This window comes from Diaphorina citri, unplaced genomic scaffold (genome assembly GCF_000475195.1).
Source record: "Diaphorina citri unplaced genomic scaffold, Diaci psyllid genome assembly version 1.1 scaffold1350, whole genome shotgun sequence".
In the NCBI taxonomy this organism is placed as follows: Eukaryota; Metazoa; Arthropoda; class Insecta; order Hemiptera; family Psyllidae; genus Diaphorina; species Diaphorina citri.
The window spans coordinates 49,181-74,646 of NW_007378778.1; the positions used below are offsets into that span (position 1 = coordinate 49,181).

A 25,466-nucleotide genomic window follows, 5' to 3' on the forward strand; every position below is an offset into this window, starting at 1 on the left:
TGGCCAACATAGCTTGGCTGAAAACTGAGTTTTTTTTTAACTCAATTTAATTTGGTTCAGAAAACCCATGAAGGCATAGGTATGTATGGCTAACACAGCTTAGGATTATTGAAATATTTGGAAAATCCTACAGTGCTGCAGTGAGCACCAAAAATTGTGACATAATAATAAGTAATAACACACACACAAAATTGCATTTATTTTATTAAATTTCAGTCCAGGATTCAATACAAAGAAATTGCATTATTTATCTAATTTCAGTACAAGATTCTTACGAACAATGAGCACCAAAAATTGTGACATAATAATAAGTAATAACACACACACAAAATTGCATTTATTTTATTAAATTTCAGTCCAGGATTCAATAGAAAGAAATTGCATTATTTATCTAATTTCAGTACAAGATTCTTACGAACAACTCAGTTCTGATTCCACAAGGAAAACAAGCTTACTACTGGTATTGAATGAGGAAATCATAGGGAAAAACTCTCACCACACAAATCATTACACCATAAACTCCCCCCGTGTCTGGCACTAACCACAATTTACCACAACTGCATAAGGAATTATATGGGAAAACGCCAGAAAGAGAAATTACCCTAGTCCATAGTGAGATAGATACATTTCCATGTTTGTAGTATTGACTAGATATTAGAATTGGAGATTGGAGTCTATTAGACATTGTACAGTTGAGTGACCAATGCCTTGAGGTAGAAACACACTACTATCACGTCACGTGAGCTCATGGGGAGTCAGAAAAATGTGGTGCAAAGTTCTACCAAAATTTAGTAGGTGCCAACTAACCTCAGTAGTATAGTCGTTAGCACGGTGGACTTGGAATCTGGAGGAAACCCTATTAATCGGGGACCAACTTTTGTGAGAAGCATTCATCATGCTTACCACAATTATAATAAACCCCTTGTTGTACTTCAGGTTGTGAGTTTGAACAGGAATAGTAATCAAAGGACATCTACTCACCTACCATCTACCTATCAAACAGAAAATGTAAAGCCTACACGTCACATCTACAGCCATGTAAGCAAGAAGTAACTCACAAAGATATCATGTACTTATGAATAATGCTATGTTGAGTGACATCAGAACCATCCTATTGAATAGCAAGACTACCTATGATTAGGAATAAAATAAGGTGCGTATGTTTCAAGGTTCACACATAGCCAAGGCTTACATAACTCTCTCTTGTTCATCTCAACACAGTTCAATAGTCATTTTCTGTTCAATAGTTATGTTGTGTTCAATAGTTATATTATGTTCAGTAGTCATGTTACGATCAATACATAGTAATGTCATGTTCATATTCAATAGTTATGTTTAGTTGTGAACTGAAAATTGTCTTGCAATGTTGACATGACACAGATGTATTGAAGTATTTCGTCTGCCATGTATTCAAGTTCTATTTGAACTAGATTTCAAACTAATATTGGAACAGACTAGTGCTTCAGTCAGTTGATATGGGGATCCTAAAGCTAAAGACTCGATAGAGATTCATCAAATGAGCAAAATTCCTTTAGATGCTGAAGAACATTGCCAAATTTCACAAAAACTTTGACGACTGTTCAAGAGTTATTATAAAAGAAAACAGACAACTGTCAAATCCCATTTATGCCATTTTTATTGCCAAATCGTCAGTTCAAGCTGGGAACTCACATCGGTCTTTCAATTGTATAATTGGAATAGAAAATTTGAAGTCCAACATTTTCAGATGGCGAAGTACCAGATACCAGACTTGCTACAATAACACCAGAATGCCTTTAAAACTATGGATAGATAAAAGCATAGTCGTCCAATATGGGCGTATTACCTACAGTACAAGCACAAAGCAAATTAAACCTACAAAGAGTCTTAGAACAAATACACTACAAAGAGTCTTAGAACAAACACAAGCCAACAGAAAATCACCCGGTCCAGCTGCTCTCTGCTTTGACTCTTGAAGAGTAAATCCCCTGCAGAGCGTCGCTTGGCGTTGGCGATGGCTAGAGCAGACGCAGAGTTTGACATCTCTCCCCCCGATGCTAGACGTCCTCTAGAGTCAGACACCATGAGGGCAGACTCGAAATGCAAACCATAACGTATACATATGTGCAAACGCTGAAGGTGAGATCATAACGTACCTATATACGTTATGCTGAGAGTGTCAAGGAAGAGACCTTGAAGAAAAGTTTCACACGACATCGACAGGAAGCATTTCTAAATTTAAAACAGATAGGTTTTAATTAGAAGATACCTTTGATACTATAAACAGATACCTTTGATAGTATAACACAGACCTACCTTTGCTTATAAAATAGATATCATTGATTCTAGTACAGACACCTTTGCTTCTAAAACAGACAAATTTGACAAAAGACACCTTTGGTTCTAAAATGGTTGATATCAAATGCTGGGACTTGACTTTCAGGTCATTTTTCTAACTAAAATAGACACCTTTGAAGGTGAGATTATCAAATATGTATGTAGGTACCGTATCATTATCAGTTTTATTATTTAACTACCTCGGTTCACACATTCCAACCTTCTATAAATAGCCATTCTTTGAATATAAAAATATCCTTTCTTTTAATATGGATAACCATTTCTTTCAATACCTACAAATAGCCCTTGTTTCAATACAAAAGGCCAGACAAGGCAACCTGACTGAGCAAAGACAATAACATTGGAAAACCCCCTACAACATACAGTATACTTGAGAAACAACGATACAGACATTATCAAAGTCATTAGTCTCATTACCCTGGCACCACTACAGGGTGCCTCAATCACAAGACCCTGCCCAGGTACTTAGAGAGTACCACGTGCAGTCGTGACACCACATCCGGGCCATCCTGTAGGAACAGGTAACACGAATTGCAAATGCATTACGTCAGGATGGAGTCACACATAAAACAAACTACATCGTTAAAGTCTAATATCACTTTTAATTTCCCCTCTTTTTGCCTTACAAAACAAAGTTGCAAAAAAAAAAAAAAAAAAAAAAAAAAAAAAAAAAACCCCCACTTTTTTAAAAAACCCGGGAAAAATTATAAAAAATTTAAAAAAAAAAAAAAAAAAAAAAAAAAAAAAAAAAAAAAAAAAAAAAAACATACCCAACGCGATTAAGTATAAATATAGGGCCCGTTCCCATTTGTCGTGAGTTTCATCCGATTTTTTAGACCGTCCTTCCTTTATTAATAATAAAAGGTATAGTGGACGGGCTATTGTATTCGCTTCGGTGTCGTCTGTCTGTCGGTCTGTTCCCATAGAAGGACTTATCCAAACCTGGTCGACCTATATATCAAATTAAAGTTCTTTTTACCAGGAAAACGAAAGTGGTGGTGCAAATTTTGTCCAGAAAACCAAAAAAACGAAAAAGAAAAAAAAAAAAAAAGGTTTTTGGGGGATTTTTTTCACATTTTCTCACATAAATGAGCTCTGATCTTGAAATTTGTCGCGACGATCTATGAACTCAAAGCGAGAAAGTTTTAAACTGTCGTTAAATTTAAGACCGGTTTTAGCGTCACCTATGTTAAGCTACGCCAAGCAAGGCCAATAAATGATGGGTGACTTAAAAGGAATAAAGGGAGAACGGGCTCTAGTCTTGATTTTAAATCATTACATGACAGTAAAATCAAATCAATAATAATAAACTGAATATTAAACAATTAGGTAGGTACATTACATAGGTACTAATTTTCTTTAACCACGATCGAATAAACTACGGGCTAAAAAATTCCCGGAGGGACGAGCCCAGCTTGTTCCCGAATGTTCTTGTAGGAAATGTAATTTAAGAGTGTTCCGACTTACATACGACACGATTTTTTATCCGAACGACAAGTAGGAACGGACCTTTAGACTTTGCCTCTTTACGTACATAGTGAAAAAGATTCAGTGTTTCATCGCAGTTTTTATTCCGAAGCATCAAACCCGGGACCTTCTGCATGGCAAGCAAGTGCGTTACCACTGTTCTAACCGTGTCCCCCTTTGACCGAATATTAGTAGGAGCTCCTCCTTGTTTTTCAGCATTTGAAACTAAGGGCCCCCCATTCCTTCTGCCCATGATAATAAATTCAGAATGAATATTTGAATATGAACGGAGCACAACTGAGTAAATAAGAGGGTCGGAAAAATACACTGGTGACGTCATGGTACAGTGATGGTCAGGCAGATTGTGCATGTGAGGACACGGTTGGTTCAGGAGTAACTTGCTTGTCACGCAGAAGGTTTTGGGTTCGATTCCAAGAGTTGACAAAACAGTTTGCGCTCGTTTTTTGATGGCAAATACTCGTATTTCAACGGGGTCGTGGATTCGTATAAGCTTAACCCAACTATTGGGGCTGTTTGCTCTACACCCAAGCCTCAGAGTGGGGTTTTAGTGTACGAAGTTAAGCTATTTCAAGGGGTTACTTTTCGTGTTCTCGTGCTGACCCAGCTTCTAAACGGGACGTACACCCCATATGATGAATCAATGTATGAAATGCTTAGGTCGCCAAAGGTACCCTGCACAAGATGCAACTACTCGTACAAAGTATGAAACGTAAGAATGGCGAATAGTACCCAGTATGATTGACATCTATGAAATACGTTGTTCGCCAAAGGTACCTTGTAAAAAGTGTATGAAACGCGAGTTGTACTTCGTATGAAAAGTATGATTCGCGAGTTGTACCATTGTATGAAACATGTTAACCACGAGTAGTACCCTTGTATGAAACGTATGAATCGCGAGTTGTACCCGGTATAAATCGTACGAATCGCAAGTTGTACCCAGTATAAATCGTACGAAAATACGTTGTTCGCCAAAGGTACCTTGTAAAAAGTGTATGAAACGCGAGTTGTACTTCGTATGAAAAGTATGATTCGCGAGTTGTACCCCGTATAAATCGTACGAGTCGCAAGTTGTACCCGGTAAGCCTGCATATTGACCAGACTACCCCAGATGGTATGAAGAATGAAATCGTTCTAGTACAGTGACTATCTGTTCCGTTATGTACTGTGCTTGTACCTATTCACTCCTCGACAGTACCTTATACTGGGCTAGTACCTATTCACTCCTAGCAGTATACCTTATACTTGAAGAATGAAATCGTTCTAGTACAGTGACTATCTGTTCCGTTATGTACTGTGCTTGTACCTATTCACTCCTCGACAGTACCTTATACCGGGCTAGTACCTATTGACTAGGTATATCCGCGGAGTACCTTACCAGGTTGGCTGGTACTATTCACTCTATCCTGCCAGCCTAGTTAGCTTGGTTGGTAGCGTGTCTGCCTTGTAAGCGCTAGGCCGTGGGTTTGATTTCCACCCGGGCAGATTTTATCCTGAAGGGCTCTGGCTTTCTCCTTTCCTGTCTTCCTTCTTCGATTTCCGGACGATAAGACCTTAACAGTTACAATTCCCTCTATCAAACCTCTAAAAAAACTCTATCGCTGGTCGTACCTTACCAACTGAATTGGCTGGTACATATAGCTACTGGTATACCCCGAGTGTGCGGAGATCCATGCAGTTTATTATTGTCATACATATTAAATGAGGTTTTTCTTACAAGAACCGAGAAAATATGAATTCCCCACACAAGATACGAGATTTTCTTTGCACTTTGTTTCATTATTAGAAATCTAGTGCAGATTGGTAAATTCATTTAGGTAGGCAGTAGGTACCAAAAAACCTAGACTGGTTGTCAAGGGACTTTTCTGTCTCAGATTAGGCAGGAAAACCGTTCACTTATTCAAATTCTAATAATAGATGTTCAATTGGAAGGTAGCCACTAGGTGACGTATGGTACATATTTTCTACCATCTAGTTCGGTCCAAGGCCCAAATGTAGACTTCTAAAGCCAAAAGAATGAATGTATTTACATATTTCACGTTGGTCATTTGAAAAGTAATTCATAGCTTAATCCTGTTCTAGAGTTCAATGGAGTTTTGAGGGGTGTGTGCCTTTTTGGCTGGTATGACATGCAACCATGTAGGACATTAGGTATATCGTGCATGGGGATAGAAAGATAAGTAGAGCATCCCCAAGCACATGACACACAAGGCAATGTACACAAGAGAAGTTTAATAGGTAAAGGGAAAGTTTCTGTCTCATATTAGGCAGGAAAACCGTTCACTTATTCAAATTCTAATAATGGATGTTCAATTGGAAGGTAGCCACTAGGTGAGGTATGGTACATATTTTCTACCATCTAGTTCGGTCCACGGCTCAAATGTAGATTTCTAAAGCCTAAAGAATGAATGTATTTACATATTTCACGTTGGTCATTTGAAAAATATTTCACAGCTTAATCCTGTTCTAGAGTTCAATGGAGTTTTGAGGGGTGTATGCCTTTTTGGCTGGTATGACATGCAACCATGTAGGACATTAGGTATATCGTGCATGGGGGTAGAAAGATAAGTAGAACATCCCCAAGCACATGAGACACCAGGCAATGTACACAAGAGAAGTTTATTAGATAAAGGGAAATTTTTCAGCACAGGAATGGTTTTGGAGCTGTTCTCAAAGTAGTCCCAGTCCGCTTCATCCATGAACCCGATGGCACCCGAACAAGTAGAAGAGGCGTCGTCAGATTGAATTTCTTCACGAGATGAAGAATCTGAGCCGCTCAGAAACACCAACTTGTAGTCTTCACCATCTGAAATCAAACAAGAAAACGTACCCTTTGCTAGAAACTAGAAACTTTATGCTTGTTTTCCGTTCATCAAATAAGAGTTAAAACTATTTACTGAAAACCAGCAAAAAAGTTCACAGTAAAAAAATCAAAAATCACCATTAAAGACTTCAAAAAACACCCAGACTGAAAACTTTTACTATTTTAATTGTACTAGGGAGTATGGAGTTACAAGAAAGTGACTTGGCTCCGGTCACGTATCGTACAATCATTTCTGAACAACACCAAAGTTACCAAACAACTAAAAGAAGTTGTACTAGGGAGTATGGAGTTACAAGAAAGTGACTTGGCTCCGGTCACGTATCGTACAATCACTTCTGAACAACACCAAAGTTACCAAACAACTAAAAGAAGCGATGAATCCAATTTTTAGTTGAGATTAAAATATCCTATTGTCATTCAAGAAGCGGGCCAACAAGTATCTTATCCAAAAACAGAGATGCCCAGTTCAAAGTTATTGTTGTGGGATTTAGTTTTAACCGATTGTTGTTACCAAAATGTCGGAATCTTTGTGACTCATTTGGACTTCTTTGAATGATTGCCAAAGGTTTGATCAGCCCAAAATCTAGTGAGCAAATGCCCTCTAAGTTCTACAGTAAAAGTGACGTTGAATCTCTACAGAAAAGTCTTTGTTAATTTGAAATAAAATTTATTTGGAACCCTTCATTGCACATGAACTCCTATCTCAGTGCCAAAGGTTTGATCAGCCCAAAATCTAGTGAGCAAATGCCCTCTAAGTTCTACAGTAAAAGTGACGTTGAATCTCTACAAAAAAGTCTTTGTTAATTTGAAATAAAATTTATTTGGAACCCTTCATTGCACATGAACTCCTATCTACACAAACCTTGTAGATGCTAGGACTTGCACCTGATGTAGGGAGGCGGGGCAAGGAGTTGGTACCGGCTGAGCAAGAGGTCTGCAGGCTGCGAGGTAAGGTGGTACTCTTGCCTATCTCTACATCATCCTCACTGTCCTCCTCTCCATCTGCTGAGCCGCCAGAATTAGCGGCCGAGTCATCTGGCACACTACTCCGCCGCCGCTTCGGATGTTGCCTTAGTCCCCAGATCTTATCTTCCACGCTGCCGCCAATACTACCACAGGATCTCACCCGGTCGTGGTGTAAGCTGTGTCCGTCTCCTATTATCACGTCTAGGTGGCGCTGTTACTCCACTCCCTCGGCTGCTATACCCAGGTGGTCTATACCGGGCTGACTTCACATTGACATATTGTGCTGAGTGCGCCTTGTAGATAACTGGTGACGTCATGGTACAGTGATGGTCAGGCAGATTGTGCATGTGAGGACACGGTTGGTTCAGGAGTAACTTGCTTGTCACGCAGAGGGTTCCGGGTTCGACTCCAAGAGTTGACAAAATAGTTTACGCTCGTTTTGCGATGGCAAATACTCGTATTTCAACGGGGTCGTACATTCGTATATAAGCTTAACCCAACTTTTGGGGCTGTTTGCTCTACACCCAAGCCTCAGAGTGAGCTTTTAGTGTATGGAGTTAAGCTATTTCAAGGGGTTACTTTTCGTGTTCTCGTTCCGCCCGGGGCGGATTTTATCCTGATGGGATAATGTTCGTTCTCGGAACGGCTGGCTTTTTCCTATCCTGTCTTCCTTCTCTCTTCGATTTCGGGACGATAAGACCATAGCAGTTAAAGTTCCCTCTGTCAAACCTCTTAAAAAAAAAGTTGACGTAAAAATTGGATATCTTTTTCTGATTTTTCAAGGCTCTTTCAGATTTTCTTATCGAAAATATTGATGAGAAAGAAAATTTGTGGCCCTTTAAATGCTGAGAACCTCCCTGCAACGCCTTTCTAGTTTCCACTGAATAAATAGAACCATTTTGAGCTTATCGTGTGAAATAGCATACAAAAGAGACCCAAGTAGTATAGATCTTGATAATGATCCGATAAGTTTTGTAAAAATGGTGACAATAATTCCATTATTGGAATGTAACCTATCCATTTTTGGATGCCACTGTTGGATCTCAAATTAAGAGCTTTTCCGGAAAATGTTTGCCAAGTGCCATTTCAACTCAGTAGATCACCAATTTAGAGGTTTGTCACGTAAATTCAAGGCCATCCTGTAAATAGGTACTCTACTCAACATTCTAACAGAAATCAACTTTACGATAGGTCTACTATTAATTATGCATGTCTACCAAACACATAGCAATCCGCCACACAAAAACATAACCTAGAGATACTTTCTGGTACCTACTGGAATTAAATCTCACTTTCAATTTACTAGCAGCATATGTAGATAAATTTAATACACATATACACAGGCGGTTTACTAGTGTGTAGATAGCATACATAAATTTAACACACACAGGTTTGCCAGACTGAAAACTTTTACTATTTTAATTGTACTAGGGAGTATGGAGTTACAAGAAAGTGACTTGGCTCCGGTCACGTATCGTACAATCACTTCTGAACAACACCAAAGTTACCAAGAAGCGATAAATCCAATTTTTAGTTGAGATTAAAATATCCTATTGTCATTCAAGAAGCGGGCCAACAAGTATCTTATCCAAAAACAGAGATGCCCAGTTCAAAGTTATTCTTGTGGGATTTAGCGATTGTTGTTACCAAAATGTCGGAATCTTTGTGACTCATTTGGACTTCTTTGAATGAGTGCCAAAGGTTTGATCAGCCCAAAATCTAGTGAGCAAATGCCCTCTAAGTTCTACAGTAAAAGTGACGTTGAATCTCTACAAAAAAAGTCTTTGTTATTTGAAATAAAATTTATTTGGAAACCTTCACTGCACATGAACTCCTATCTAATGCTCTGTGTTCAAGTGTTCATTAAGTACAAAACAAACAATCGAATCGTGAGACTGTGTGATTTCGTTGGCCTAGGTCTTACTAGGTAAGAAAAAGAATGGCACTGTCAACATAAGTTTAACTGATAGATCAAGGATACGTTTGAGTCCAATTCACAAAACTTCTCTCGTCCTCGTCAGATTTATTTCAAGATTATGAGAAGAGAAATATAAGATATTTTGGGTGTAAAACCTTAGTCTACTTATGACAGTTATATCAAAAAACAAACTTGGTAATGCCGCCAATAAACCGCCTACAATTTCGCTATCCGATGAAGCTTTGGAGTACTTTGGAGACAGTCTAATCGACTGTAGGTAAAATTTGGTGAGATCTGTATCTTCTTTAGTATTTCGGATATTATGCTGAGATTAAATCAAAGCTCTAATGTCGTGTCTTGTCCCTCACAAAAAAATACCATTTTTCCTAACAGCCTCGAGGCAAATGCATAAAGCAACAGTGACATACTATTAAAATGGCAAAACAACATGAGAATGCATTAGAAGGAAGCAGGGGACAATGCAAAGACTCATTCACACTCTGGTTGACGCAAATGCAAACCATAACGTATACATATGTGCAAACGCTGAAGGTGAGATCATAACGTACCTATATACGTTATGCTGAGAGTGTCAAGGAAGAGACCTTGAAGAAAAGTTTCACACGACATCGACAGGAAGCATTTCTAAATTTAAAACAGATAGGTTTTAATTAGAAGATACCTTTGATACTATAAACAGATACCTTTGATAGTATAACACAGACCTACCTTTGCTTATAAAATAGATATCATTGATTCTAGTACAGACACCTTTGCTTCTAAAACAGACAAATTTGACAAAAGACACCTTTGGTTCTAAAATGGTTGATATCAAATGCTGGGACTTGACTTTCAGCAGGTACACATTTGATTCTAATTGCTTTCTTTGATTGTTTATTCCCTAATGAAATCGCTTCTTAATTAGAGCGGACCTTATCTCTCACCCGGTCCAGCTGCTCTCTGCTTTGACTCTTGAAGAGTAAATCCCCTGCAGAGCGTCGCTTGGCGTTGGCGATGGCTAGAGCAGAGGCAGAGTTTGACATCTCTCCCCCCGATGCTAGACGTCCTCTAGAGTCAGACACCATGAGGGCAGACTCAAAGCTACCGCGCCAACTAAACCTCTCGTTATCACTCGCTTCCTGTCGTGCCTCCTCCAGTAGAGGATCATGAGACTTGGAGCGGGGGAGGGGGGAGAACTCTTCCATAGGATCTTCCTCCTCCTCTGTCGTGGTGGAGATGTTAGACAGCTTGGGCTGCACACGTCTGTGATATCTGGACATGCGAGGACTAGGTGCCCCTTCACCCGAGGATACTTCATGCATGAGAGCTACCAGGCGACTACCTATGTGCTGCATGACTTTGGCGATCAGGGGCGGAGAGTTCTGAGAGGCAGAGGAATCAGAACTTGCTGTGTCTACTTTATGGAAGGAAGCGAGTAGCCTCTGATAAACCAGTGCCGAATCTCGTGTTTGTTCTGGACTCAGTCCGCCATGTTTCTTACAGCCGACATCCAGGTCTGAGCTTGTATAATCAGAAGAATCATACGAGTCACTCCATGTGTCTTCACTACTCAGGTACTCTACTATCTCTCTCACTTGATCTTCTCGTATACCAGGTACGGTCTTCATCAGTCTTGTCAGTTCATCTTCAAAGTAAATCAGTTGTGGAGGTTTGTGAGGTCTGGGTTTCATCAGTGTTGGACTTGAAGGTTTCGGTTGATTTGCAACCATCGTCTTGAAGAATGCTTTCATCTTCGACATCATCAGATTTGTTTCTTCATCAGAGCTCCAGTTATTGAAACTATCTTTCCTGGACAATGCCGTGTTGGGAGGAGTGGAGATGAGAGGGGTCTGTATTGTATTCACGCTTGATATCACTTCATCTTGTTCTGATGATGGTGATGGTTTCATCTCAGGCGTGGTTACTTCTTCTTCTATTTCTTCAGTTAAGCTAACATCTGGCTCCACGGTCTTGGTTTCTTTGATCAAATCATCACTGCTTCCCATGAACCCACTGTCACGACTCTGGTGCTTATTTCTGTCTGATTGGTGGATCAGCTCCATTTGATCGTCATTTTCGTTTTCTGAATTTGCTTCCTCTCTATTAGATTCATTCAAGCTATGTTCTTCAGGTACATCTAACATTTCCAGAGACGGTGCAGAGGTCACTGACCTTTTCTTTTTCTTCGTTCTCTTTACAGTATCGAACTGACCATCGTTCTTATCAAAGGAAGAGCTATCATCACGAGAGTCTGTTTCAGAACTTGAGTTTTCAGATTCAAGTTGCATTTCTACTTGTTGTTCTGACTCGGTTAGATTATCTAGTGATGAGGAGTAATGTCTGCCAGTACCTCTCAGGTCACTGACCTTTTCTTTTTCTTCGTTCTCTTTACAGTATCGAACTGACCATCGTTCTTATCAAAGGAAGAGCTATCATCACGAGAATCTGTTTCAGAACTTGAGTTTTCAGATTCAAGTTGCATTTCTACTTGCTGTTCTGACTCGGTTAGGTTATCTAGTGAGGAGGAGTAATGTCTTCCAGTACCTCTTGCTCTTACTAATCTCTTTCTCCTTTGTTCTGGACTAGGTCTACCTTCACTATCACTACCAACACTGCCATCCGAGTCTCTTCTGCTGAAACCCATGAACTCTGTGAGGAAATATTGTTCCAGACGAGATGTACCCAGCTCTGATGTATAAGGTTTGGTTATTTCCTCTTGTTCCAAATTATCAGCCGACTCCACATCCTCGCTGAATATAGAACTTGTTTCAGAGATAGCGTCATCAATCTTCAGACTGATGGTATCTCCTCCTCCTATCCCTTTCAAGAAGTAATTCTCAAGCTGAGTGGGTAAACTTTTCTCATTTTCAACTTCACTTTCCTCACAACTTTCTTCAACAATAGTAAATAGTGAGTAGTCAATAGCAGTTCTATGGTAGCCTCTTAGTTCTTCTTCTCTGTCTGGGAAGTCTTGTTCTCCTTCAGAGGAATCTGTGATGGGTAGTTCCTCTCTGTCTAATTCTTCTACCCAGGAGTCATCATCAGCCAGACCTTCCTCAAGACATACCACTGCAGACAGTGTATTTCCTCCTGTGACAACTCGCACTTGTTCCTTCTCATCATCATTATCATCCTCTGATTGCACATCAAGCTCAGCTGTATTGCCACTGGTCTCACTCTCTGTAATATCCTCAGAGGAATGTGAAGTATTCAGAGTGAGCTTAAATTTCTCTTTGTCTTTTGAGGGAACAAATGTTGTCGTGTCACTGGTAACTACATTCACATGGACTGGCGAATTTCTTTCACTTTCATTTTCTGTGGTCACATGCTCTTCGGTGATCATGATCAGGCTAGTGAATGGACCTGCGCTGGTACTCTGATCTCTGGAACTTTCACTTGTAAGGATATGACCTTGGTCCTCATCGTGAGGCACAAGTTCCATTGATTCCGTACCAGAAAATTCATCCGAACTTCTGACGTCACCAGAGTCAACATGTTTTATATCACTAAGATCTAATTTATTTTCACTGTGGTGTGAGCTATCAGAGACACTTTCCTTATTACTTACATGACTATTATCACAAGGGGGCGATTGATGAGGGAAGCTTTCTGCTTTGAGATCACATAAGGTGGTGGAGCTTGCTTCGATATCTCCTGGTTTTTCCACTTTGCTGTCTTTTACTTCTGACGTCACCAGAGTCAACATGTTTTATATCACTAAGATCTAATTTATTTTCACTGTGGTGTGAGCTATCAGAGACACTTTCCCTATTACTTACATGACTATTATCACAAGGGGGCGATTGATGAGGGAAGCTTTCTGCTTTGAGATCACATAAGGTGGAGCTTGCTTCGATATCTCCTGGTTTTTCCACTTTGCTGTCTTTACAGCAGACTCCACATCCTCGCTGAATATAGAACTTGTTTCAGAGATAGCGTCATCAATCTTCAGACTGATGGTATCTCCTCCTCCTATGCCTTTTAAGAAGTAATTCTCAAGCTGAGTAGGTAAACTTTTCTCATTCTCAACTTCACTTTCCTCACAACTTTCTTCAACAATAGTAAATAGTGAGTAGTCAATAGCAGTTCTATGGTAGCCTCTTAGTTCTTCTTCTCTGTCTGGGAAGTCTTGTTCTCCTTCAGAGGAATCTGTGATGGGTAGTTCCTCTCTGTCTAATTCTTCTACCCAGGAGTCATCATCAGCCAGACCTTCCTCAAGACATACCACTGCAGACAGTGTATTTCCTCCTGTGACAACTCGCACTTGTTCCTTCTCATCATCATTATCATCCTCTGATTGCACATCAAGCTCAGCTGTATTGCCACTGGTCTCACTCTCTGTAATATCCTCAGAGGAATGTGAAGTATTCAGAGTGAGCTTAAATTTCTCTTTGTCTTTTGAGGGAACAAATGTTGTCGTGTCACTGGTAACTACATTCACATGGACTGGCGAATTTCTTTCACTTTCATTTTCTGTGGTCACATGCTCTTCGGTGATCATGATCAGGCTAGTGAATGGACCTGCGCTGGTACTCTGATCTCTGGAACTTTCACTTGTAAGGATATGACCTTGGTCCTCATCGTGAGGCACAAGTTCCATTGATTCCGTACCAGAAAATTCATCCGAACTTCTGACGTCACCAGAGTCAACATGTTTTATATCACTAAGATCTAATTTATTTTCACTGTGGTGTGAGCTATCAGAGACACTTTCCTTATTACTTACATGACTATTATCACAAGGGGGCGATTGATGAGGGAAGCTTTCTGCTTTGAGATCACATAAGGTGGAGCTTGCTTCGATATCTCCTGGTTTTTCCACTTTGCTGTCTTTTTCATCTTTTTTCTCGTCCGAACGTAAATTGGAATCAAAGTTTAAAATTGCACTGAGGGATATGTCGTTCTTGTGTATGGATTGCTCCTGTTTGTCAGGAATCACGTCGGGTTGATCCTCCTCATCACTAGAACATTCAGAGGAGTTACTACTACCACTAGTTGACAGCACGTCTGACTGCTTGCCATCTGATTGGTCACTTCTGTTGAACCTGTATTTCCTTTTCACTGGAGATTTAGATGATGAGGAAGAACTGTCCGAAGAGTCTGAGAGAGAACTAAAATGTCCATCATCCGGGTGTAAGGACACTACCTTGCTGAACCCGTCTTCATCAAACTTTTTATATGTTTTCAAAGTAACGGCCGAGTCCTTAGGGACGTCCTGGATGGATTTGTTCGTTTTCACAAGCATGGGTTCACTTTCACTGGGTAGATTATCATTTATAACACTGGCAATATGTTCACTATTTGTTGCAATCACTCGCGAAGTTTCCATACTATGGTTAGATCGCGTGAGGGACGAGGCAGAATGATGCTCGTTGTTATTAAAGTTATAGAAAATGTCATTATTTCCATTCGACAGTTGATTATTTGAGAAAAGATTATTTAGGTTATTTCCATTAGACGACAGAAAGTTGGACCAAAAGTTAGGCGACAGGTAATGCTCGACGCGAATCGTAAGCTCGGGGTTATTACACGGTACAGGTACGAAAATAGGAACAGGGATAGGCACAGGTATGGGCAAAGGTACACACGATCCGAAGTCCGCGAGATAACTAGAGTGACTGGCATTGCTAGCACCACTACTCACACTATCTGCTCCCCCCACCACTTCACTTCCTTCCCCTCGCCTTCCATCTTCCTCTTGTCGTTCGTTACTCTCTCTTTCTATAGGAACTAGAATGCTCTTCTGAGTTTTGCGTGCATTATGAAAATCTTCCAAGTTTTTCAGCACAGGAATGGTTTTGGAGCTGTTCTCAAAGTAGTCCCAGTCCGCTTCATCCATGAACCCGATGGCACCCGAACAAGTAGAGGAGGCGTCGTCAGATTGAATTTCTTCACGAGATGAAGAATCTGAGCCGCTCAGAAACACTAACTTGTAGTCTTCACCATCTGAAATCAAACAAGAAAACGCACCCTTTGCTAAAAAGAAACTAGAAACTTTATGCTTCTGTTTTCCGTTCATCAAATAAGAGTTAAAACTATTTACTGAAAACCAGCAAAAAAAATTCACAGTAAAAAATCAAAAATCACCATTAAAGACTTCAAAAAACACCTCGTAATCTATTAAAGGAAGGAACCTGGTTATCTGTTATCTGTAGAACTGTGGAGAGGATATTGTGTATGCTTTGGTGATAGGTTTTATCAACAATGTATTGTTTGTAGTGTAACAAAGCTAGCGTTCGTGTAACAGCCATAGATCACGTAAGTGTGATGTTAATCAGGACACAAACAATGGCTTAAACGTTAAAGGCCATTATATTGAAGTTTAAATAACTTACTCAAAGCCGTTAATGAACTTTTAATTAATTGTGATATCACGCACTATCGGTCCTATCACTTATGCAGTCCTTATTTCTGTTATTCGGCATTATTTTTTAAGAGGTTAGATAGAAGAAACTGTAACATTCTGGCTTCCAGGGTCTCATCGTTCCGAAAGCGAAGAGAGAAGATTTTGGGTGCCATTTGTCTGTCTGTTTGTTCCAGCTCTCTTGTACGGTTTGCCAATTTAGCAAAAATGTTCATCATATTCATTAAGGAAATTTGGCTCATTAGATATTTGTACACAAAAAGCCCACTTTGAAGGTTAGGTATAGGGGCAAACAGCCCTAAAGGCCTAAAGGTCGGGTTAAGCTTATTATGGAATCTTTGGAGGTCAAGTAGAGACACTTTATCTAAAAACACCCTTGTTCAAGTCAACTTACCAAAAACCCGTAAAAAATATCCTGAACCTTACCTGGAATAAACACCCGACCAGTGCCAGGTTCATAGAATGGAGTGCATGCACCCTCAGGTGTCAGGGGGTCTTCTAGGCGTCGACCATTCACAAACAGGCGTCTACTTCGCGGTGGTGTTACGCCTGAAATCAGTCAAATGATTGGTGTTCATGAAAACGGAGGTTACTCGTATTTAGGATTATGGTTATGAATACTCAAAAGACCATACATATCTGAACTAAATACACCTCAGAATGTACAACTTTAGGAAAATAGGAAGGACAGAAACTTTAGGAAGTATGTAAATAATCTGGTCTTTTGAGCCAAGAGGAATTTTACCTTCGCCTTCATGGAACAAAAAATAAAATAACAAAATGTTTCGGACTTGAACCACTAACTCTTGAATTGCGTGTCCACTAGGCCTCTTCCTTTTACATCAATGTTGCGTAGAACGTGTATTCAAAAGAGGAGGTTAAAAGGGGCTATAGTTTATTTGGATAATGATAAGACAGGTGCAATATTCATTCTGCACCCTCAGGTGTCAGGGGGTCTTCTAGGCGTCGACCATTCACAAACAGGCGTCTACTTCGCGGTGGTGTTACGCCTGAAATCAGTAAAATGATTGGTGCTTGAGAACAGAGGTTATGTAGGGTGATATGGTTATGAACTTATGAACACACGAAGTACACCTCAGGATTTAAGGTCGTATCGTCCCGAAAGTGAAGAGAGAAGGAAAACAGGATAGGAGACATCCAGCCGTTCCGAGAACGAAATCATCTGGTCTTTCGAGCAGATGGGAATTTTATCTTCACTTTCATGGAGCAAAAAGTAAATAAAAAAAAATAACAAAATGTTTTGGACTCGAACCACTAACTCTTGAACTGCGACTCCACAGGGCCTCCTTCTACTTCTACCACGTCCATGACAGTCCATGTTTGGTAGAACGTGTATTCAAAAGGGGAGGTTAAAAGGGGCTATAGTTTATTTGGATAATGATAGGACAGGTGCTACATCCATTGTGTTAGGGGTTGAAAATTAACAAACACAGGTGTGCGTCGGTCCTTTAATACAAAATATAGGTACACCTACAAACCTATTACAACTATACTACACCTACAAAATGAACTAACCTAATGCTACATCCATTGTGTTAGGGGTTGAAAATTAACAAACACAGGTGTGCGTCGGTCCTTTAATACAAAATATAGGTACACCTACAAACCTACAACTATACTACACCTACAAAATGAACTAACCTAATGGTCTGTGTTCAAGTGTTCATTAAGTACAAAACAAACAATCGAATCGTGAGACTGTGTGATTTCGTTGGCCTAGGTCTTACTAGGTGAGAAAAAGAATTGCACTGTCAACATAAGTTTAACTGATAGATCAAGGATACGTTTCCAATTCATAAAACTTCCTCGTCCTCGTCAGATTTATTTCAAGATTATGAGAAGAGAAATAAAAGATATTTTGCGTGTAAAACCTTAGTCTACTTATGACAGTTATTTCAAAAAACAAACTTGGTAATGCCGCCAATAAACCGCCTACAATTTCGCTATCCGATGAAGCTTTGGAGTACTTTGGAGACAGTCTAATCGACTGTAGGTAAAATTTGGTGAGATATGTATCTTCTTTAGTATTTCGGATATTATGTTGAGATTAAATCAAAGCTCTAATGCCGTGTCTTGTCCCTCACAAAAAAGATACCATTTTTTTAAATTTATTTATTAAGTAAATATGTACATACAAATGAAGGTTGATAGCAAACATTAGTATTTACACATATTAAATGGGTAAAAGATAAACAACATCAATTAGTTATGTTAGAAAAGATCACACGGTATTTAGAAATAGCCTTATCTCTAATCGTTTCTTTAGGACCTTTAGGTGATCTGCATCAGTAATACGCCATTGGCCCGCGGAGGTGGTACCTAAATATCAAAGCTACACGTATTTGGTAGAAGAAATTTCTCACACCGAGACTTAATTCTTGTCCATACATAATACTATGTAACTTACTATCTAACTTAATTTTTGGCCATACATATGTAACATTTCCAGCATCTCCTAAGTATTAAAATTCTTGTACATTCTCCATATGTACATAACTCAGCTTGCAAAAATACTATCTCTCAATTTAAACCAAGTTCTGAATGAAAGTTTTATTAAAACCTGAGATTTTTTTTTTTTCCTTGTATACTCCAACAAAGAACAAACCAGCATATAACAGATTGTTCTGTTCAAAGTTTTACTTTTCAAAGAGAGTCATACGAATTTGAGGTACACATACGCCATTGGCCCGCGGAGGTGGTACCTAAATATCAAAGCTACACGTATTTGGTAGAAGAAATTTCTCACACCGAGACTTAATTCTCGTCCATACATAATACTATGTAACTTACTATCTAACTTAATTCTTGGCCATACATACGTAACTTAAATTTCCAGCATCTCCTGCGTATTAAAATTCTTGTACATTCTCCATATGTACATAACTCAGCTTGCAAAAATACTATCTCTCAAGTTAAACCAAGTTCTGAATGAAAGTTTACGTTTTTATTAAAACCTGAGATTTTTTTTTCCTTGTATACTCCAACATAGAAGCATATAACAGATTGTTCTGTTCAAAGATTTACTTTTCAAAGAGAGTCATACGAATTTGAGGTACACACAATACACAAAAAAATCCACTCTCAGGCTTAGGTGTAAGGGCAAATCTGAGGTAAGCATGCTATTACACTACTAAGACCGAATTGAATTGGATTCAACTGAAATAAATTTAACCAACAGGTTATTACTCTTCTTTGCAAAAGTAAACTCTAATTGATATTTAAATAGTGGACTTCAACTCTCAAGTATCAAGTATCATGCAATCAGTGGGCAGACTTATAATTTTATTAATGTACTTTTGCATGCAACCTGGGATCATTCTTAACTTAATGGTAAGTTTTGATGAGCTAAACTCTTACTGCTAGGTAGGAAGGCACTTATTAAATGTACTTGTTTCATTTCAGTTGGCAGTATTCGCGTATTCTGACTCGGGTGTTAAGAAAGCACTTACCAGAAGGAACCCGACAAACCGTGAATTTCAGTTTAAATTCACGAATATAAATTCATAATTGACATATTTTGGGTCACATATCGCCGTTAGAAAGTCAAAGGGGCGTAAGTGATTTTATCAAATTTTTCAGGAGAGGCAAAAAAAAAAAATCTCATTGATGGAAAACACATTTGTGTTTGTTTCTGCTTGCTACAAGATGATACACTACTGTACACAATAATAAACATGGAGAGTCAAAAAGGCGTAAGCGCAATTAAGTCTATTTGTGCTGCAATTATTTCCGCAAATATCACATACGCCTAAACATAAAAAAATCAAGGTATCTTCACAATGGTTTAGAAATCACATACGCCTGTTCCCTGTTCGTGCTGTCAATAGCAATATTACTGCTTGTCAAAGATGTTAAAAGTTTTTATCGCCGGAGGTTTTATCCTCCATTCGATGATAAGCTACCTGCCAATCCTGGCATACACAGCCTGATATCTTTTCTTTATTCTGCCATCAACATTCGGCGAACGCTAAGGCCGCTGACACAACAACAAGCTACCCGCCCTCTCCACGCAAAAATTGTTCAACCCTGAGTGGGGCCGGGAAAAGTCAGCATTACGTGATTGTCCGTATGGTGGTATGGTGACTCATCAAAATCAAAAGTTAGGTACAAAATAAAATTTAATCCAAACAAGCAAACAGAGAAGTTAAATAAAAGCTTATAATGAAGAGTTTTTATGCTTTTTATCATTTACTTTAGGAACCGAATTAAGAATACAAAACACTCATCAGCCAAATTACTACCGACCATAATAGCTCTTAATAGCCTTACGCACTTCATATTTTTTCCCATAAAAGTATGGCCATATAACATCATATTATCCATAAATATATGACCATATAATATATAATATCATACTATCCTTAAATATATGACCACTTATCATAGGAGCAGACACAAACAAACGGATAAATCTCAAAAACAATCTGATGGATCTTCATCTTGTTTAGAAAGTGTTTCTTTGTCTATTGTACGGCTACAATTAATGTTTTTGATTTCCATTATTCCATTGAAAAGTATTGGAAGGATTTCACAAAGACTGCACATTATAAAACGCGTTTTACCCCAAAAAGGGCCCAAGGGTTAGCCCCTTTTTAATACATAGGCATTGTATAATACGTCCATCATCCGGGTGTAAGGACACTACCTTGCTGAACCCGTCTTCATCAAACTTTTTATATGTTTTCAAAGTAACGGCCGAGTCCTTAGGGACGTCCTGGATGGATTTGTTCGTTTTCACAAGCATGGGTTCACTTTCACTAATTGCATACTAAGACGTGCTCTGTCAGTGTCACCCTAATAAAATTTTATAAATAATATCGATGGGTTCTGATATAAAGAATTTCAATATTCAAATCTTCACAGGGAAACCGAAATTTTTTTAGGCAAAATTGGGACAGTACCAGCTCAATCCCTACCTACTACATTAGGGCAATCCCATTTTATGCTTAGGCCCTAAAATCCCAAGGCAAACTGTTCAAAAACCACGTCAAACAGGAGCGTTTCAAAAATCACGACAGACTTTCCATGTGAAAATATAATTTCCCTACAACGTCAAAACGTTACAATTGTTACAAAACACGAACAAAAGTCACCACAACCTCCGAGACGACAAATAGAAAACTGAAAACTCTCCGCGAAGAAAACACAATGATGCGACTCACGGGTTCCGAGAACGAACATTATCCGTTCAGGATAAAATCCGCCTCGCGGCCTAGCTGACATGGTTCAGAGATTCATCTTATGGTACTCTCTTATACCTCCATGGTACTCTCATATCATATCAAGAATAACGCCTTCAAATTATTGAAGATACTACGAATGGACTCCAGGTAGAGCGTAGAGTATACTCAAGAAACATTTCAGGCGTTACGAGCAAACAAAACGTAAAATTTTCTGCTGTTTGGTGGTTCAGTTCCCTTAAGGCACTTTTAAAAGGAGCCTTATAACCTTTTAACATCGCTTAGGTTGCCTTAGGTACTCAATTCCAATGGGATTTCGTCACAAAATTGCCTTAAGTCTAAATCAGAGAGGCTGAATTTTCTTTCAATGTTTAGACGGGGTCGGCATGACTCACGGAAAAAAAACAATGAATGGAAATGAATGGGAGAATCTATGGAAATAATATTATGCAAGACAGTCATCGTCACAAGGATATTGGAGAAAGATACTCATCATAGTGATAGATAATATAATCAAAGATAATAATCGAAGAATACTTACAAAAGCAAAAGACAAACAAGCAAGAAAGATACACATCACATTGGTAATGAAAGAATACTTACCAAAGGAAGGATCAAAGAATAGTGATAGATAATATAATCAAAGATAATAATCGAAGAATACTTACAAAAGCAAAAGACAAACAAGCAAGAAAGATACACATCACATCGGTACGAGTAATGGAAGAATACTTACCAAAGGAAGGATCAAAGAGTATTACATACTCATCATAGTGATAGATAATATAATCAAAGATAATAATCGAAGAATACTTACAAAAGCAAAAGACAAACAAGCAAGAAAGATACCTACACATCACATTGGTAATGAAAGAATACTTACCAAAGGAAGGATCAAAGTGTATTAGAATACGAAAACGAAGAACGGATATGGAAGAATCGAAGTATTAGAATACGTATCTTGTACGTATATTCGTACCTTGTACGTATACTCGTATCATCAGAATATTGACTCTCAACGTACTTTGTTGTAAAATAAGACACAGCTATCCAGCTGAACTCTCTGACTATTTCTGACCGAGCTTTTATCCGAGCTGAGAGCATTATGCAGACTTGTACGAACTTGCAGGCTGGCTGATGACCCCTGGGAAGTTCAAGCTTTAAACCAACCAAGGTGTTCTGGGTTCCGATTTTACTTTCCTTATACCTATAGGAAGGAAAGTACTGTAATTCTCCATAACTATACCCTTCCTCTTTTCCTATTCTTCTTTTGTGTCATATCCTCATTAGACGTTGGCGTTCGTTTTGGACGTTGACGGTCAAATGTCTTTTCGTATACCCAAAATTAAAACTGGCCGCTTAGTCAATACCTTAACCGATAAATGAACGGACTAGCGGGATAGGTGGTAAAGTGGTTAACGTTTTGGAAGAATCGAAGTATTAGAATACGAAAACACATAAAGAATACGAAGAAGGAATATGGAAGAATCAGTATCAGAATAAGAAACACATAAAGAATATGGAAAGAAAGGATATAAGAGGAAAGAACCGATGTGACCTGAAGTTATTGAGGAAACTGGCTACCTTCTAGCACTAGCATACCCAAACCAAAGGAAGTACTGGTCACACACGCACGAGTATTACGGGATGCGGGCTGATGGCCTACAAAATATGAACGTGCTTCAGAAACCCGGGATCTCCACACAGCTATCCAGCTGAACTCTCTGACTATTTCTGACCGAGCTTTTATCCGAGCTGAGAGCATTATCCAGACTTGTACGAACTTGCAGGCTGGCTGGTGACCCCTGGGAAGTTCAAGCTTTAAACCAACCAAGGTGTTCTGGGGTCCGATTTTACTTTCCTTTTATACCTATAGGAAGGAAAGTAATGTAATTCTCCATAGCTATACCCTTCCTATTTTCCTATTCTTCTTTTGTGTCATATCCTCATTAGACGTTGGCGGTCGTTCTGGACGTTGACGGTCAAATGTCTTTTCGTATACCCCAAAATTAAAACTGGCCGCTTAGTCAATACCTTAACCGATAAAGGAACGGAACAGCGGGATAGGTGGTAAAGTGGTAAACGTTGTCGACAAAAAACTCAGAACATACATTTTTCTTATAAATGGTATACCCATCCGTATAAGCAGAGCTTGTACCACGGATGGGGAAGCAGATGGGGAACTGATTTATGATCTTCAAATAAACAGTAGTAGTCAAACAGAAGACAGAGGGGGGTAAAGGAACTTTCCAGTATTATCCTAGATCCTAGTAACAAGTAGTATTATTATATGTACATAAATCCCCTGAAGAAATGTACTGTGGTACCGGGGTGGGCATTTCAGACGAATTTTCTGTGTCGAAATAAATAAATAAGTAAAGTATTATATAAATGAGATATATTATAGTCCTCTTGTCTTGAAAACTACGAAGAAGTGAAGAGTTAAAGAAAAAGAAGAAAATAATCTCTGTAGATGAATGCATTTAATTTTTCTAGATTTTGGACTACAACAAGTAGTATTATTATATGTACATAAATCCCCTGAAGAAATGTACTGTGGTACCGGGGTGGGCATTTCAGACGAATTTTCTGTGTCAAAATAAATAAATAAGTAAAGTATTATGTAAATGAGATATATTATAGTCCTCTTGTGTCTTGAAAACTACGAAGAAGTGAAGAGTTAAAGAAAAAGAAGAAAATAATCTCTGTAGATGAATGCATTTAATTTAATTTCTAGATTTTGGACTAGTGTTTCTTAGCGCGGTGTCGAAAAATTCAGCATGATTTATGAATTGAGGAGCGATTTTGATGCAACAAAATCAAAATCCACATTTGTGATCAAGAAGAAGAGGCTGAGAGAGGGATTGAGCATTAATAAGTCATCTTATCAGCTCCACACATCTTAAGTAAGTAAAGGTAGAAACACACTACTATCACACGGATCTCAGTTATAGTAGTGCAGCTGTCCTGAACGAAAGTACCTTAGGTACAATATTATTATGGGAAAACTTTAAACTACATCTTTCTGACCCCCCATGAGCTCATGTTAGCTCACGTAACTTGATAGTAGTGTGTTTTTGACTGAAGTAACTTTTGTGACAAGCTTAAGACACTGTAAATTTCTTTAAAATCGTCCTTGATCTTGCCATGAAATTCCGAGGAAAATCAAAACCCGCTCATAAAATCTAATTAAATGAAACAACCACTAGATAACCGCACACCAACCAGACTACCAGATACCAGACCATATTGGAAACCAATTCTGGTACTAATTTCTCTGGCGAAACCCCATGTGGGTATCTTCCACTGTTCTAACGCCATTCTCAAGTCATTGGTGGACGATTTATGGGTATCAATATTATTGACCACACTTTTTGGTGAAATCCACCCTAAGAAGTGACGTTATTCCATTAGATGTTTGATATCACCATGCTCCGCCATGTAACATCTATTTCAGGCTAAGTCTGCTGATGAGAGGATTAGTAAGATTAATACCAAGCTGGAAATGTTTGAGCAGAACTACATACAGGGAATTTCACAGCCTGATTCTACAGAGGAAGACCTACATGTAAGTTATGACTTCAGGTGTGTCCACATATAGTCGACGCCACCGATCGATGTCGACTGAAACCATACGATACTTCGACAACATAGATTCACCTCGTCGATCAACGGGGTCGACTATGTGTGGACACAGCTTTATGAAGCAATCTCCTCGCCCGAGTAGGTATCACACTAGGCTTGTACACCGGTGGTCCTGGGTTCGATTCCCATCATGGTCTCATTGGTCTCAATACGGGCATGTTTAGCCAAGTAGTAACGAGCTTGTTTCCCATGCAGAAGGTTCCAAGTTCGATTTCCATCAGCTACGAAAAAAAGGGACAAGTTTGATAAAGGGAACGGTAACAACATTCTATTCTTCTCTAGTCTCCCATTCTATTATTTTTCATCCTGCTCTTTCTCTCTCTACTCTGTTTGATATTCCAGGTTTCCGTGCTAGGTCTCCTGCAGGACGTGAATCAAGTGAAGACTGAATGCGAGGATCTGAAGCAAGAACTGGGTCGCGTACATGAGCTTAAGACTCAGATCAGCAAGGACATGCAAAGTCAGGTAGGTAATGTTTTTTTTTCCGAGTCTAGCGGAGAAAAACCAGCAGCACGATGGTCACCCGTCCAAATACCAACCATACGCAACGTTGCTTAACTTCCGTGATCTATTAGGAACTGATGCATTCAGTGTGCCATCTCCACTAGCTATTTTTTTTTTTTTTGTTTCTTTTTCTTAAGATGGGTGTTTCACCGCCGTTTTTATCAATAAACAATTGCTACATTAGACGCATGTGGTCTGTGTCGTAGCATGCCCAACCCGTAG

The 25,466-nt window shown here is 39.0% G+C and overlaps 1 protein-coding gene and 1 long non-coding RNA gene across 2 annotated transcripts; one reads left to right on the forward strand and one right to left on the reverse strand.

Annotated features, from left to right (window-relative positions):
* Window positions 1–320: 320 nt before the first annotated feature.
* On the forward strand, window positions 321–1,913 carry LOC113470036. The gene is made up of 2 exons (XR_003393250.1): window positions 321–1,153; window positions 1,727–1,913. It is a non-coding gene; the product is annotated as an uncharacterized LOC113470036 (long non-coding RNA).
* Window positions 1,914–6,277: 4,364 nt separating this feature from the next.
* LOC103515473 (myosin-2 heavy chain-like) lies at window positions 6,278–16,440 on the reverse strand. Its single transcript, XM_026828172.1, is given in 8 exon segments — window positions 6,278–6,283; window positions 6,471–6,628; window positions 7,002–7,008; window positions 7,509–7,772; window positions 10,475–11,887; window positions 11,890–13,214; window positions 13,332–15,476; window positions 16,321–16,440. Coding segments are annotated over 7 exon segments (5,211 nt in total). The 5' UTR covers window positions 15,370–15,476; window positions 16,321–16,440.
* Window positions 16,441–25,466: the final 9,026 nt, after the last annotated feature.